Source organism: Microtus pennsylvanicus, chromosome 12 (assembly GCF_037038515.1).
Source record: "Microtus pennsylvanicus isolate mMicPen1 chromosome 12, mMicPen1.hap1, whole genome shotgun sequence".
NCBI classification, from domain to species: Eukaryota; Metazoa; Chordata; class Mammalia; order Rodentia; family Cricetidae; genus Microtus; species Microtus pennsylvanicus.
Genome location: NC_134590.1, coordinates 13,410,955 through 13,426,041, shown reverse-complemented (window position 1 = coordinate 13,426,041; position 15,087 = coordinate 13,410,955). Strand labels below are relative to the sequence as shown.

The following is a 15,087-nucleotide window of genomic DNA, read 5'->3' as shown; positions in this document are numbered from 1 at the left end:
TTCATCATGAATATCCAAACTGTTCTATGAAACGTGGACAGCTACATTGTTTTCCCAGACTTCCTCGAAGAAACTTCTCCATCTCAAGAGTGCATTGCTCGGTACCCAGGTCAGAGACCGTTGACGGTCACTATTACATTCTCTCCCATTTTGATCCCGGATGAACCATATATTATTGAATAAACCAGGTAGCTGTGCTGTGAGTGATCCTCACATGATAATTTTTACATCTTTATTAATATTTATGAGAATTTCCAGATCCAACTTGAGTATACTTGAGTAGTAAGATACCTGCCTAGTAAGAGAATGGTCTAAGCTCAATGTCCAACACCATAAAAACATTTTGAAAATAAGCCAGGCAAACCAACCATCCACACCTGCATACTAACAGCAGCGCCAGTGTCTGGGAGGCCAACGCACAGGATCCCTTGATGACATGAGCTTGGAATGAAATCAGCCTGATTAAGTTCTCCAGATCCTGTCTCCAAAATATAAAAATCCCAGACCCAGTAACTTGCTCCTGCATATTTTGGCCTATTTTCAAGAGTTTTTTTGAGCAGACGGTGGTGGTGCACACCTTTAATTCCAACACTCAGGAGAAAGCGGCAGACGGATCTCGGAGTTCAAGGCCAGCAGGACAGCCAGGGATGCACAAAAAAACCCCGTCTCAAAAAATTTTAAAACATTGATAGTCACATTCTGTTTAACACACATTCACAAACTTGCTATTCCTGTTGAGATTTTGGGCTTTGTTATTGTTTTGTAAGACAGGATTTCTATGTAGCTTTAGAGCCTGTCCTGGAACTCTCTGTAGATCAGGCTGGCCTTGAATTCAGAGATCTGCCTACCTCTGTTGGGATTAAAGGTGTGCGCCACCACCCGCCACCACCGACCGCCTGAGATTTTAAGTAGCCCAGGCTGGCCTCAAAGTAGCTGTGTACAAGCCTGATCACCAGAGCTCCCTTTCCAACAACTATCTCAAAGTGTATTTTCACTTTCTTATTCTCCTCAGGCTACTGGGACATTCTTTTACTTGTAAACTAGGTATGTTTCTTATATACCAAATGTGGTAACAAAAAGCAGTTTTTCCAAACTGTTTCTTTAATTCAGAGTGTATGAAATGCAACTGGAAGAAAATGTTTGGGATAATGTAACTTCAGATTAAAGTAGGGACATAGATAAATGCTGCAGACATCAGTAGTTTATTATTTTAGTCCAAACACATTCAAAATGGAAACTCAAAAAGAATACTTTCCACCTGAAACAATTAAACTAGATTCTACCAGCATATAATGCTTAACACATTACAAAATAAAGATGGTAATCCATTGTCCTCTATACCTACTAAAGCCAAGATGGTAAAGCCAATTTGGTTGCAATAGTGTCATAAGGATAGAATATTACCATCAGAATAAAATAAATCAGCAAATAACAGAAACGGTAGATGAGTAATGTTTTAGTTTGTCGCTGAAAGGGGGACAAAATGTTGAAAGTCCACAGTTCTGCAGGTGAAGCTACCATGTAAACTTCTCCGTGTGGTGTGTTCATTTCTCATCTGTGGTATGTAAAGGCTGGATGAAGCTGAATGGCTCTGAGCTCCACTTCTCTATTACACTTAACACCTCTGTCTTTTGTTGCCATAACAGTTTCTATGGGTTAAAGGGCAATATCCTGTATTGAAATATATATGCTGTGTCCATGTGTTTTTATGTGTGTGAAAGTATTTACACATACATACAATAGGAAGAGGGAAATAAGAACAAAAGAAAAGTACACTTAGGGGAAAACCGCTGACAATAAAGCCACTTATTCCAAAGTAGTTTGGATAAAAGTTTCAAAACTCCAAAGTAATTCTCTAGTACGAACTTCAAGTACTATACATTAGAAAGTGTAAAACTGTTTCAAACAAACAAAAAACCTTAGCCTTCCAAAATGGAAACTACAAAAATCTGTGTCCACAAAATATATGCAATAGTGCAAGACATTCCCTCAAACATGGAAGACCTCATTCAAAGGGGAAAGAGACAATAAACTTTACCCATATTGCCCAGCTGACAAAAACGGTTTACTAACTAGCAAACAGTCAAATAGTTCAGAACCGACTGGCTACCATGTCAAGTGTGTGTTTGTTTTCACTAAGGTAGGATGGAGAAGTCTTCCATGTTAACTAACAAGCAGCTTTGAGTGGTCACACTTGTTTATTCCGCTTCTTGCTTGAAACAGCAGAAATGTGATACACACCGACTGTTCCAACCATGAAAGCGGATAACCTTTGTCATTCTTGTGGTTTACTGGAACCTGCTATAAAGACACAATAAATCCAGCAGCTAGAAACTTTGCTCACAGAATTGTTTAAAGATTCATGTAAAAATAAAAAGATGTCGTCCCAGACTTAAATTCAGGAGCCATTCGGGTGCTGACATCAGTTCAAGAATTGTGCAAAATGAATGACAGTTCCCTGCCCCCCAAATCTTCGGAGCTGCCATTCTTCCCTCTGAAAACCGCAGTATCCTCACTTAAGTTTACTTGCCATTTTGGGGAATCTGACTGCTTTTAAAATGTGACTAAAATGTACATCAAGTTGTTTTACTTTCCAAGCATTAAGTGATAACATTTTATAGTTCACATTCGAGCTAAAAGTCAACTAGACTTACTCAAATAACTGACTTCCGCCCCCTTCAAACACACAAGACTCCCTCCCACATAGAACAGAGAAGTTGTTAACTAAAGAACAAGATAAATAAGCATCCATTTTACTGATTTTAAAGATACTGCAATTTTTATACATCAATGATTTTCTTCAACGTTTTGCAGCTGGTTGGCTTCGCAGCACAGCAACTGATAACCACACTGCACAGAATCACCAGCGAGACTGGAATGATGTTGTAGAAGGCACCATCATGCTTATTACATTACCAGAGAACAAAAATACAGCAAACAGTTTTCACTGTCCACAGCTTAAAGAAAGGAAAGAGGAGGAGGAGTGTTGAGCAGCCAGCCATCCCTGTACTCAGGAGGGCAGGTCGAAAACTCTTACGATAAGGAGCCGCTAAATCTGGCCTAGTATTTAAGACCACAGCATTTAAGGTTCTCATTTTTGTTATTTCGTTCATAACTAAATGATTTCCTTCTGGAATATTTGCAGTCTTGTTAAGTAAGGTTTGTGTGTGCACACGCTGGTCACAGCAAGCAGATAAAATGCCCTCATCATTTCACAAACTATTCTCTACTGGAAAAGAAGATAAAAGATATTTTTCCCTGTTGCCTCCTGGTGCAGATGTCAACGTTAATGACTTCAGAGTACCTGATAGTGCATTTTGATGAATACATAACAAGTTTCTGTTGGTTTGTACTGGGGGGAAGCCAAGAAAAAAAGGCAAGTTCTCCAATTGCACAAATTGCACTATTTGTGTTTCCAACATTAATAGCAGAAACAGTTAACACTTAAACAAAATGTGCAGCAGAGGATTAAAAAAAATAAAAACAAAAACTCAAATGACCTGAATTCAGTGGGCATGTCCTTTAAAGTTCATTTTGTTGTAGACAGTTTAAGATATGGTCATTTCTCAGTCCTTAATTCTCCAAGTCTAGATTTATAAATTAACAATATGAATCCTGTTGTGAAATTGGGGGAATAATGTCCACTTCAATTTAACTGATAACCAAAAGATGCTTTCACATCAAAGAAATGATCAAAAAGGCTGTGTCACATTCCAAAAGCCAAAAAAACTTAACAAGAATGCAAACACGATGAGTTAGGTACCACTGCCGAAACATTGCCCACAGTGGAACTTCAACGGCGCTGTCCTGTGAAGCGGCCTTCCATTTGCCCGGTTCCTCTTCCAGAACCAAGTTTCTGTGCCATGCCACCTCGTGGAGGTGGTCCTCTTCCATCGCGATCACGCATCATTCCGCCACCCACAATTCCACGTGGACCACCAGGACCTCGGTCATTGCGCCTGATATCCCTGCGGTCGTCACCTCCACCCCTGGTTTCTCGCTCTCTGGCAGCTCTCGTTTTCTTCTCTTCCACATTTAAGCGTACTTCTCCTCGAAACATAATTGGCTTTAAAAAAGGAGAAAAATAACATGGGTGGGGTACACAAGAATAAATATTAATTTGCATATATAATTTTTTTTAAATCTAAGAAACAAGAAACTTTAAGGAAGTTTTAATATACAAATTTTGGCCTTTTTCAGTTGAACAAATGAAATTTAAGATACATACAATAGACCTCTTTATTCATTCTTTGCATAAATACCATTTCATAATTAACTATTTTTAGCTTACCATAAATATTTTCTATGGTTTTAAAATGTCTCAATTCATACTATATACTACAAAAGGGAAAATCAAAATTCACTTACTTTTGCAATTAAGATTCTCTGAACTGGTTCAGAATCATCAAAAACCACAAAACCAAAATTTGGAAGTTTTCCCCCAACACCCTTAGTATTGATGCGAAGTTCTACAACGTTTCCAAAACCTGTGAAAATAGACATTACACCAAGGGTTAAATATTTTAACAAAACATTCTAGTAACTTTAAATGTTTCTCACCCAGCTGAAAATAAAACAAGGTGATTCTTGTAGTACCACTTGCTCAGGAGGGACGTCACCTCAGACCCCTAAAACTTCAGCAGATGTGTGTCACTAGTGTTCATAAGGAAACACTACCTGTCAAGTTTTAAAAAGACAAAAAAAATTTTTCCATCTTTAGCAGCGAGTCTTCTAGTTCTAAATGTAAGACTATTAGTTTTGTCCAGATCTTTCTCATCTCCTGAACCCGGCCAACAACACTCAGCAGTCACTGGGGATCATGTTATCATCTCTCCCTCTGACCAATTCTAGTGAGACTGGAAGCAGGAGATGCAATACAGAGACAAGTCATTTAAAAACTGGGCTTCACTATGAAAACATATACCCATTTCTTCCTTTTAAAAAGCTGCATTTAAGTTCAAGAATATCCTCTTTGAAGGGAACCTTCATGTTCAAAGCATGCTAGGTGGTGGAGTTGTTGTACTGAAAACCGTGGAGTCCTGTGGTCCACTTGGACAGGACACCCCCAACCAGTCCAGATTCTCTTGCTCATGGAGGGCAGGTCAGGACCACAAGGCAGGAGAGGACTGAGCCCCGGCGAGCAACTATGGTTGTCTGAAATACAGTAAATCTAATATAGAAGCAAAATTAACCACTTACTCATAAAGAATTCTTTCAGTTCATTTTCATCAATATCATGAGGCAAGTTACCAACGAAAAGCTGATGACTATCCGGATAACGAATTATCCTCCGGTTGTCAGAATCATTCTGTTCCATATCTCCTCTGCCTGAAAGACAAGAAAAAAGTAGATACTAAAGCTACGACAGCATATGAAAACAGTAGAAAGCAATGAATTGAGGGAGAAAAGTCAACATTAATGCTGGGCAGAGTGGTGCATGCCTTAAATTCCAACACTCAAGAGTCAGATGGAGCTTGAGTTCTAGGACAGTCAGGGCTGCACAATGAGACCTTGCCTCAGAAACAAACAAAATGCATGCAATGCTGCTGCCTTAGCTTAATAAAACCAGATAGATGTAGGCCTTGCAAGAAGTGTATTATTAGTAGGTGAATACAGCAAAGTGTGACTATTGACTAGAATATCAGTCCCTAGACCACTGATCTGATTGTAAATGACCAATACTAACCCATAAGCAGATTTTCAACCAATAAGGAATATTCCCACCCAATATCCCCTTAGTCTTTTGAAATACAAAACACTTCATCTTTGCATGGTACAATTTCCTTTTTTTGGGTCTCTTACGTTCTAAGGTACTGCCACATATAAACTAACTCATCTAATTCAGTAACCTAGCAACAGTCACACAAGAAAACTTCACAACACCTAAATGGCTTAAGAATGAGAAGTTCTCGGCACTTGTGGCAAAGGCGACTGCAGACAGCTTCTCCAGTATGACCTCAACCAATAGGGAGATTGTGTCTATATGTTGAAGAAATTTGATCCTGCCCATCTTGCTCGGTTCTCCCCTAACATCAAATACTCACTCAAGACACCGAACCATCATCAAGAAACGCTTCAAGGTGCTCATGACCCAGCAACCGCATCCTGTTCTCTGAGAGTTTGTTAATTTCATCTGCTGCCCGCCCCCAGGCTGATTATCTGTAACTAAATCTGTGAGCATGATACCTTCCCTTACTGTTTGGAACCCTATCTCACCATGTGACTGAGTCTATCGTAATGGGGATCTCCCGTAAAAGGAACGATCTTAACTTTTGTTTTTCATGCTTTGAATTAATTCCAGGTTATTAAAGATAAAATGACTTAAAAAAAAAAAAGAATGAGCAGCTCTCTAAGCAAACAAGTGGAAGAACTCTGCATAACAAGAACTTTACATCTTTTTTTTAAGATTTTATTTATTATGTATACAATACAATGTGCTGCCCCCATGTATAACTGCATGTCAGAAGAGGGCACCATATCTCATTGCAGATGGTTGTGAGCCACCATGTGGTTGCTGGGACTTGAACTCAGGATCTCTGGAAGAATAGTCAGCGTCCTTAACCTCTGAGCCATCTCTCCAGCCCAAGAACTTTAAATTTTTTAAGGAAGAAACTGAAAAGGTCTCCCATGCTCTTGGGTAAGTAGACTTAACAGAGTAAAAATGGCAATCTTGCCAAAAGCAATCTACAGATTCAATGCAATACTCATCAAAATCCCAGCAAAATTCTTCACAGACCTCAAAGAACAATACTCAACTTCATATGGAAAAGCAAAGAAAAACCCAGGATAGCCAAAGCAATACAATATAGGAACTTCTGGAGGCATCACAATCCCTGACTTCAAACTCTACTACAGAAACAACCTAAATGCCCCTCGACCAAACAATGGATAAAGAAAATGTGATACATTTACACAATTGAGTGCTACACAGCAGGGAAAAAAATGGCATCTTGAAATTTGCAGGCAATAATCCCAGCACTCGGGAGGCAGAGGCAGGCGGATCTCTGTGAGTTCGAGACCAGCCTGGTCTACAGAGCGAGTTCCAGGACAGGCTCCCAAACCACAGAGAAACCCTGTCTCGAAAAACCAAAAAAAAAAAAAAAAAAAAAAAAAAGAAATTTGCAGGCAAACGGATGGATCTAGAAAACATATTGAGTGAGGTAACCCAGACCCAAAAAGACAAATATCATATGTACTCACTCATAAATGGTTTTTAGACATAAAGCAAAGAAAAACCAGCCTACAATTCATAATCTCATAGAACATAGACAACAAAGACGACCAACCCTAAGAGAGACATACATGGATCTAATCTACAAGATAAGTATAAAAAGACAAGATCTCCTGAGTAAATTGGGAACATGGGAACCATGGGAGAGAAAGGGTGAAGAAGGGAGGGGAGTAGAGAAAAATATATAGCTTAATAAAAACAAAGAAATAGAGACGGGGAAAAAAATTGAATGAACAGCTCAGATTTAGGGATGTCATCAAGATGATGATAGTCAAGGCCAAAGCAATACAGGTTCCCAAATGGAACACTGGAATTCATCACTTACTTTAATTATAAATTACATTTCTAAATTTGAGACACACACACACACCTGCATCCAAAAGCATTCTCTCTCTCTCTCTTTTTTTAAAATAGGATTTCTATGGGTAACAGCCCTGGCTGTCCTGGAACCTGCCTTGTAGACCAGGCAGGCCTTGAACTTACCTGTCTCTGCTTCCCAAGTGCTGGGTGGGAATCAAGAAGTCTGTCACCACCCCTATTTATACATGTGTTAGTGTTTTGCCTGCCTGTATTCTGTACACCACCAAGCGCATGCCTAGTGCTCCAAGAGGTCAGAAGAGGGTATCACATCCCTAAGGGTTGGAGCTACAGACAATTCTGAGCTGCCACCCGAGTGTTGGTAAACTGAACCCGGTTCTCTGGAAGAGCAACCAGTACTCTGAAACACTGAGCCATCTCTCCAACCTCCAAAAGCTTCTTAAAATTCTCAGGGAATTCAAATAACCATATTAGTTAACATCTTAGTTAATGATGAAAAGTTAAGAAAAAATAGAATTTAAGAGGAATCAGTGTTTTTTCCTGAAGAGATAAAAAAGTGTAGGGTGAGCTGGTCACTAAAAGCTCAATGCATTCTTAAAGCCAGCAACAACAAGCAAATGTTTTATGCCTTCAAAAAAGTTGTCTCCACAGGTGACAAACCGTCTCTTCAAAGTTGTTAACCTAGGCTATCTGAGCAGATTGTGTGCAGATAGGAACACGCTGCTGAGATATCTTTACTTGGACCAGGTACAAAACCCAATACAGTTTTTAAAGTTTAGCCTCCAACTGTCCAGTACATCCGAAGGCCGTGTAAGGGCTGAGCTTACCTGGTCTTGGTCCTCGAGGGGGGAACCCAGGTCGCTCTCGAGGTCGTTGCTCACGCACTCGTGGTGGCTGAGACTGAACTTCTGGTTTAGCGTCAACCCTTGGCTAAAATATAATGGAAAAATTATTAAAACTTTTATATTATAAAGAAATAACTTTTACTGGAGGAAAAGCCAACCAAAGCAACTATTATATCAGCAAGTCACTAGCATGGATAATAATATTAAGTTTATGATGTTTTCACCTAATTTTCTATGTTTGAAAAATACTTTTAAAAAGCTATTCTGTACCAAGCTAGGACTGTAGGGTAGATCTTAATTTTGTCACAAGATTGTAGTAGAATTCACACTGAGCTGCCTTTGCACAAAACACTCTTTAAAATTCAAATTATACTCACAAGAAACAGCATAAGTTATAGCTACAGAAATCACAAAATGCAAGATGAGCAACTCCATATACATACATAAGACAAAGTTAAAAAGCTTTCTTATAAAGACAAGAATAAAGACACATAATTCCTCAATAAATATCTAGTTGCTACCTTCAGACATCAATGACATCTCCTAATCCCATCCCATAATCTTGAAACCAGTATTTTAATAATTCGGACACATAACCCTTTAGCACGGTGACAAGTGCCTATAATCCCAGCACTCAGTAGGATCTCAAGTTTGAAACCACCTTGAAACAGGAAGACCACATCTCAAAAATAAAAGCAATAAGAGCTTCCATATAACATCTCAAATAGTCAAAGAAGCCCTTTAGGAAGGACTGACCCTCCTAAAAGGGGTGGGAAGTGACAGGACTGTCAACTGCTGACTTAAATACACTGAAATCTTGTAAATGATAAATACCATGCACACTTCAACACAAACCCTTTGCATTCTCAAACCCTGCAAGCTTTCTACTGCCCACGGATTTATGGCCCAAGCAAAACACAAAACTAATGAATGAATCCTCAAAGGACACCCCCAACTAAGAGCCAGCACTTTAACCACTGAGAAGGACCTTGATCTAAGCAGCACTCAATTTTTCATTAATTGGGATGTTATAATTTGCAAGTACTATAGTTCTTTCAAAACTGCCCATTTAGATAGCAGCTACTGTAACCCTACGATATGTGTGTGTGTGTATAAACTATAACATTAGCAATTATTTAGAATTCACCTACTTCTTACAGCCTAGTTTTTTTCTATGTAAACTATTTTCCCACCAGATGAGATCACACGTCCTGGAATTTACCTAGTAATAAAATTAATTTTACTGGGTGTGCTAGCACATCTCAGCACTTAGGAGGCAGAGCCAAGGGAACTTCTGTGACTTCAAGGCCAGCCAGAGATCTATAACAAGAGGATTTAGTTCTCATTTTTGTTATGAAGTCAATCTAGCTATCTTGCTTTGTATGTATGGGAGGGGGCAATCCTGGAGAGAACTGGGTTTTTAGCCTTGTTTTGTTCTTTTTTTTAAAATTTACTTTTATGTGCCTTGGTATTCTGCCTACATGCCTTGCACATCTGTGTGAGGTTGCTAGATCCCCAGGAACCAGAGTTACAGACAGCTGTACCTGCCATGTGGGTGCTGGGACTTGAACCCCTGTCCTCTGGAAGAGCAGTCAGTGCTCTTAATCACTGAGCCATCTATCTCTTCAGCCCCAGTCCAGTTTGATCTTAAACCATTCTTCCCTCGCTGCTGGGATTGCAGACATGCACCACTGAAAGAACCAAGCACGGTGCTTGAACAGATGCTCAGCAATTCCTGGTTCAAAGTATTCTGTACCTGACAATGAGGTTAGCTGTGCTTAAGAGTTTACCAGTCCATAAACAACCTAAAATGTAGTGCCCAGAAAGGCGAATCTTTAGAAATATATGCTCACATCCACTAAGGGAGCCTTAAAGCAGAACTTAGTACAGTTTGCATATCAATCAGAATTGAAGAATACTCAAACTTTAGTGTCTTACTGGATATAATATACACAATGTGTGCTGGGAATGATGGTACAGGCCTTTAATCCCAGCATCCAGGAAACAGAGGCAGGTGGAATCCTATGAATTCAAGGTCAGCCTGGGCCTATTTCGCCACAGTTCCAGGTCAACTAGAGCTACATAGTGAGGCCCTATCTCAAAAAAAAAAGGAAGAGAGAGAGAGAGAGACAGAGAGAAAGAGAAAGGGGGTTAGGCAGTTAAACACTTGCTGCTTTCTCAGAGAACCGCTTCAGTTCCCAACACCCACATGGTTGCTAAAAGGCCTCTAGATTCCAGTTCTAGGGTCTGAGGCCCTATTTTGACCTCTATAGGCACTGAACATTTATGGTGCACATGTGTGCAGGCAAAAACCACCCAGACTGATAAAAATATATCTTTTCTGAAAAAATAGCAAATAATACCTTGTATTTTCAGGAAAAAAAACAAGACAACTCAATCTAAGTATTATCAAAGAACTTGAGGATCTGCTCCAACCTCAATATATTTTAAAACATATTACCAAAATAGATTCTCAAAATAATTTAAAATTAAAGTAAGTTGAAAGGATTCCCATCTTTGGAGTGGTGGCACATGCCTTTAATCCCACCACTCAGGAAGCAGAGGCAGACGGATCTCTTGTGAGTTTGAGGCCAGTCTGGTCTATAGAGCTAGATCCAGGATAGCTAGGGTTGTTGCAGAGAAACCCAATCTCGAAAAACCAATGACAATGAAAGAAATAAAGAAAGAAATTATTTCCCAGCTTATAAATAATTTGTACATTGATTTGGTAAATCTGTCTTGGAAGTAGACAGAACGCCAGTGCATGCAAAGCAGATTAAAGAGCTAAGAACGGTCCCCCGCTAAGAAACAAATGCCAACTAAGCCAGCTGTTGTGTTCTTGTAATTCTTCATGTCCAATGATTAAAACTAGCCATTCCTAGCAGATGAAATAGCTGATAGCCTACATTGTATTAGGGCTTTCAAATTAACTTCATGATCTTACAGAAAATGAATGTCAAACAAAATATAAAAATGGTCCAATAAAGTCAAAAAGGCACAGTCATACACAAGTCCTTCACTGAACACAAGCTATTTAGAAGAGCTAGTCCATTTCCAGCAAAACTGCCTTCCCAAGAACTCCACTGACTCAATGCCATCAATGCCCTAAAAGTAGACTTAACTTCCTTGTACCAAATAATCTATTTAAAATATAAGAAAACGAATCTTTTCAAAAGTAACAAAAGAAGCTGAAGGTCACTAAACCCAGTGGAAATATCACAAATTTACACCCAGCACAAAGACATGAGGAGTATTTTTAATTATGTGTCTGTGCGTGCCTGTGTTGAGATGCGCACAAGCGGTGCTGGATGCACCAGGGCCCCTCGGCGTGGACGCTAGGAACCTTAACTCAGGTCCTCTGAAAGAGCAAGAATGTGCTCTTAACCACTGAGCAATCTTTCAAGTCCCTTAAAGTTCAATTTTAAACATTTCTTATTGGAGTGGAAAATAAAAATAACTTCAAAATTAACTCCAATGTAAGCTACACAAAGAGTCTAGACATACTTCAAATACATAGTACTCTTCTTTGGTGTAAATATAAAGACACATTACCCTCCAAAGTCCTAAGAAAAATGTGCCCATGTAAAACCACATATGTAGTTGATGTGTACCTACATAAATTCAAAAGCCAGACTATATTTCAGCCGTCCAAACATGGGTGAGTTATGTGTGATCCTGACCTTCCTGTCTCTAAAATGTAGATCTCTGTAAGTTCAAGGCCAGCCAGGGCTATACACAGTTGAGACCCTGTTCCACCCACCCCCTAAAAGAAAAGTGAATGTAACATGCTGAACACAAAATTGTTAGTGGAAGACACATGAAAGGAATATTATTATTTAACTAATAAAAATAAGTGTTGGGCTGTATCCATGGAGTAACAGTTAAGCCATGTTCTTCCTGGTGACCCAGGAGGTTCCATCCTCCGCACCCACGCTGCAGCTCACGACCCGAAAGAACCAACACCCTCTTCTGGCCTCTGAGGGCATTGCATGCACAAGGTAAAACACCCAGATACACAAAATACAGTCAGTTAAAAATAAACCAAGGGTCACCAAATCTCTGAGACAACAATTCAAAGACTCCAGCTGGGAACCTGACAGAAAGCAAGAGTTTCAAGTCCCGAATCACTAGTCCCTTCTCCAGGTGGGTTTGAAAAGCACTAATCATTAAGGTGGAATTTTGGCTTGTGATCAAATTCAACATTTAAATATGTAACTAGAAAAAAAAATACAAAGGTATTTTGGTACCAAGTAGTCTATAGGTTACTGTGTGAAGAAACATCACGAGGACAAGATAATCACTGCTTTTAAAACCTCAATGTCTTAGTGTTAAAGCATCTAGAAAATGTATACAATAACCATTTTCAATGTAAATTTTCTAGAAAAATGAAGCAACTCAAAATGTAGGGGAAAACTGGATCTTTACTATGCCAATAAACTTATTTCAAATTTAATTTAAACTTCTAGCAAGCATAAATAGTGTCTTACTTTCACAGTTTTGGAAAGCTCTGAAATGGTAAGATGACAAACAGACAAAAAGCAGAATACTGAAACGATCAGTTAAGGTGAACACTACAGTCATAAGTTGGTACAGGCTTCAATTAAATTGTGTGAACCACTTACAGACTGAGTTTAGGCAATGTAAATATACATATATAATATATACATGTGATATATATTATATATATACACACACAAATATTCTATTTCTTTAGAACAATTATTTTTAAATGTCTTTCTATTTTGTGCCTTTCCAAATTTCTCACCTAAAATATTCTTGCTAAGATGTAAAATTTGCAAACGGAGTATTTTTCTAAAGAAGCCTTTAAAATGACAACTTATATTAATAAAACCAACTTAATCTGTATTGCACACACCCAAACCCCAAATACCACCTCTGTAAGATTAATAGAGATTTGGCATTTAAAGTGGGTGCACTGACATTTAATACATTCTTGTATGTTTAATCCATAGTTCTGGTTGACTCGCTTAAAAATGTATAAAAACTAAGCAATTGGCAAATGTAACAAGGATACAATCCAATGTGTTCACAGATCGTTACCTGTGAGACTGGTGCTTTAACATGGGGTGGAATTCCAGAGGAAGAAACAGTACCACTAGGAGGCAGGTTTTTACTGGTCACTGAAGCCCAGGAGAAAGCCTGCAGGAAATGCAACAGACCTAGACTACTAATCATGGAAAACCACCAACATTCCTACAGGGAAACTTCCAAATATATAATCTGTTTTCATTTCTAATCTGTTCCTTTATATTGATGGACTCCTAGAAGAAAGGCACACACACACATGCCAGTCTGTGTGCCAGCTCTCAACATCTCATTATGCAAGATACGACTGTTCTGTCTCAACTGCTAAATAAAACCACACCAAGTTCCTACATGAGTAAGTGGCAAACAAAACCACTATCAACTAAACATGCTATAAAATCTGAACCAGATAGAACTTCTTTCCCCGTTGGGGGGAAGACAGGATGTGTGAGTGACAGTGTTGGGGAAGGGGAAGAATAGAAAAGAACAGAGTACTAGTTGGAAAGTTAGCAGACACAAATTGAACAAGGACTCTTCTACTATCTTCTCTCACTGCCCAAATATACTTTAACCTTCTGCTTCACAGAGATAGAGGTTTAACATGGTATACTATGGGTGTCACGCATCTCTACAAGAGAATTAGTATAGTAAGGAAACTGATCCCATTTAAATCACAAACAGGTATCTCTCACAGATCAACTTCAGCTGGGACATTGCATGACTCCTGGAGCATCAGAAGAGATATAAGCAACTGAAAGCCTCATACATGGACTTGAGTAATTTCATGTAAGTCATTCAACACTGCATACAGACAAGAGTAATTTTATGATATAAATTTCATTCTTAGGAATATTTTTGGGGTGGAGAAAAACCATGAAGTCTCCCCAGAACAGAAACTCCAGCTTCTTTCACATACATAGAAGTGTAGCTTACTATATCAAATAGCAGAACCAAAATCATGCTTCATTAATGACACCAGGCATGAAAACGTGAAGCTGCATGTCTGAAAAGTTCCTCTGATCTCACCTTTGGTGGTTCTTGAGGGAGAGACGCGGGCTCCGAGGGAGGGGGAGTGGCAGACTTCTCCTCTAGCTCTTCTAAGCTTTTCTCCTCCACCTGTGCCTTCAGCTCTTCAGGCTTGGTCTCAGATTCTGGCTCAGGTTCAGGTTCATGAGAGGATTCTTCTAAAGGCTCCTCTATGCCATTACTACAACAAAACATCTAGGTCACCAGGAGGTCCAGTGAGATAACTCCAAGCTAACAGCTGTCACCTGTTCTGTGTTCACGTACACGCGGTGTAGGGCTGAGATCCAAGTCCCGCCTCATGTGCACATACTAGCAAAACTTCTCTACCACAAAGACCCACACCCAGTCAAATCACAGCTTTCTGTCTGTTTTGGTTTTGTTGTTTTGTTTGTTGATTTCACCATGTTTCCTTGATTGGCCTCAAACTCAGAGAGATCCATCTACTTCTGCCTCCCTTGAGAGCTGAGATTAAAAGTGTGCACCATCAAATCCAGCCCCAATGTTTAAAAGTGGTATTATTTTGCATGTAAGGACGTTTTGCTTACATGTATATCTGTAAAGAAGGCACAGAATCCCATGTCGGGGTTACAGACTGCCGTGTGGGTGCTCTTACAGGCCGAG

The 15,087-nt window shown here is 39.3% G+C and overlaps 1 protein-coding gene, 1 non-coding gene and 1 pseudogene across 7 annotated transcripts in view; 1 reads left to right on the top strand and 2 right to left on the bottom strand.

Moving 5' to 3' along the window:
• Positions 1-1,183: 1,183 nt before the first annotated feature.
• G3bp2 (G3BP stress granule assembly factor 2) overlaps positions 1,184-15,087 on the bottom strand; it is an 80,790-nt gene continuing 66,886 nt past the window's right edge. For 3 of the 6 annotated variants that reach the window (XM_075943612.1, XM_075943610.1, XM_075943609.1), the window contains exons 7-12: positions 14,467-14,647; positions 13,456-13,554; positions 8,377-8,479; positions 5,200-5,328; positions 4,369-4,487; positions 1,184-4,066 (exon numbers count right to left, since the gene is read on the bottom strand). In XM_075943612.1, coding sequence (XP_075799727.1) covers positions 3,794-4,066; positions 4,369-4,487; positions 5,200-5,328; positions 8,377-8,479; positions 13,456-13,554; positions 14,467-14,647 — 904 coding nt within the window. In that variant the 3' untranslated portion in view covers positions 1,184-3,793. The remainder of the gene's footprint in view (positions 4,067-4,368; positions 4,488-5,199; positions 5,329-8,376; positions 8,480-13,455; positions 13,555-14,466; positions 14,648-15,087) is intronic. The other 3 variants (XM_075943614.1, XM_075943613.1, XM_075943615.1) reach the window with 1 other exon arrangement.
• LOC142833214 (small Cajal body-specific RNA 23) lies at positions 5,016-5,144 on the bottom strand. Its single transcript, XR_012907351.1, has one exon.
• LOC142832918 (H/ACA ribonucleoprotein complex subunit 3 pseudogene) lies at positions 5,536-6,165 on the top strand (annotated as a pseudogene).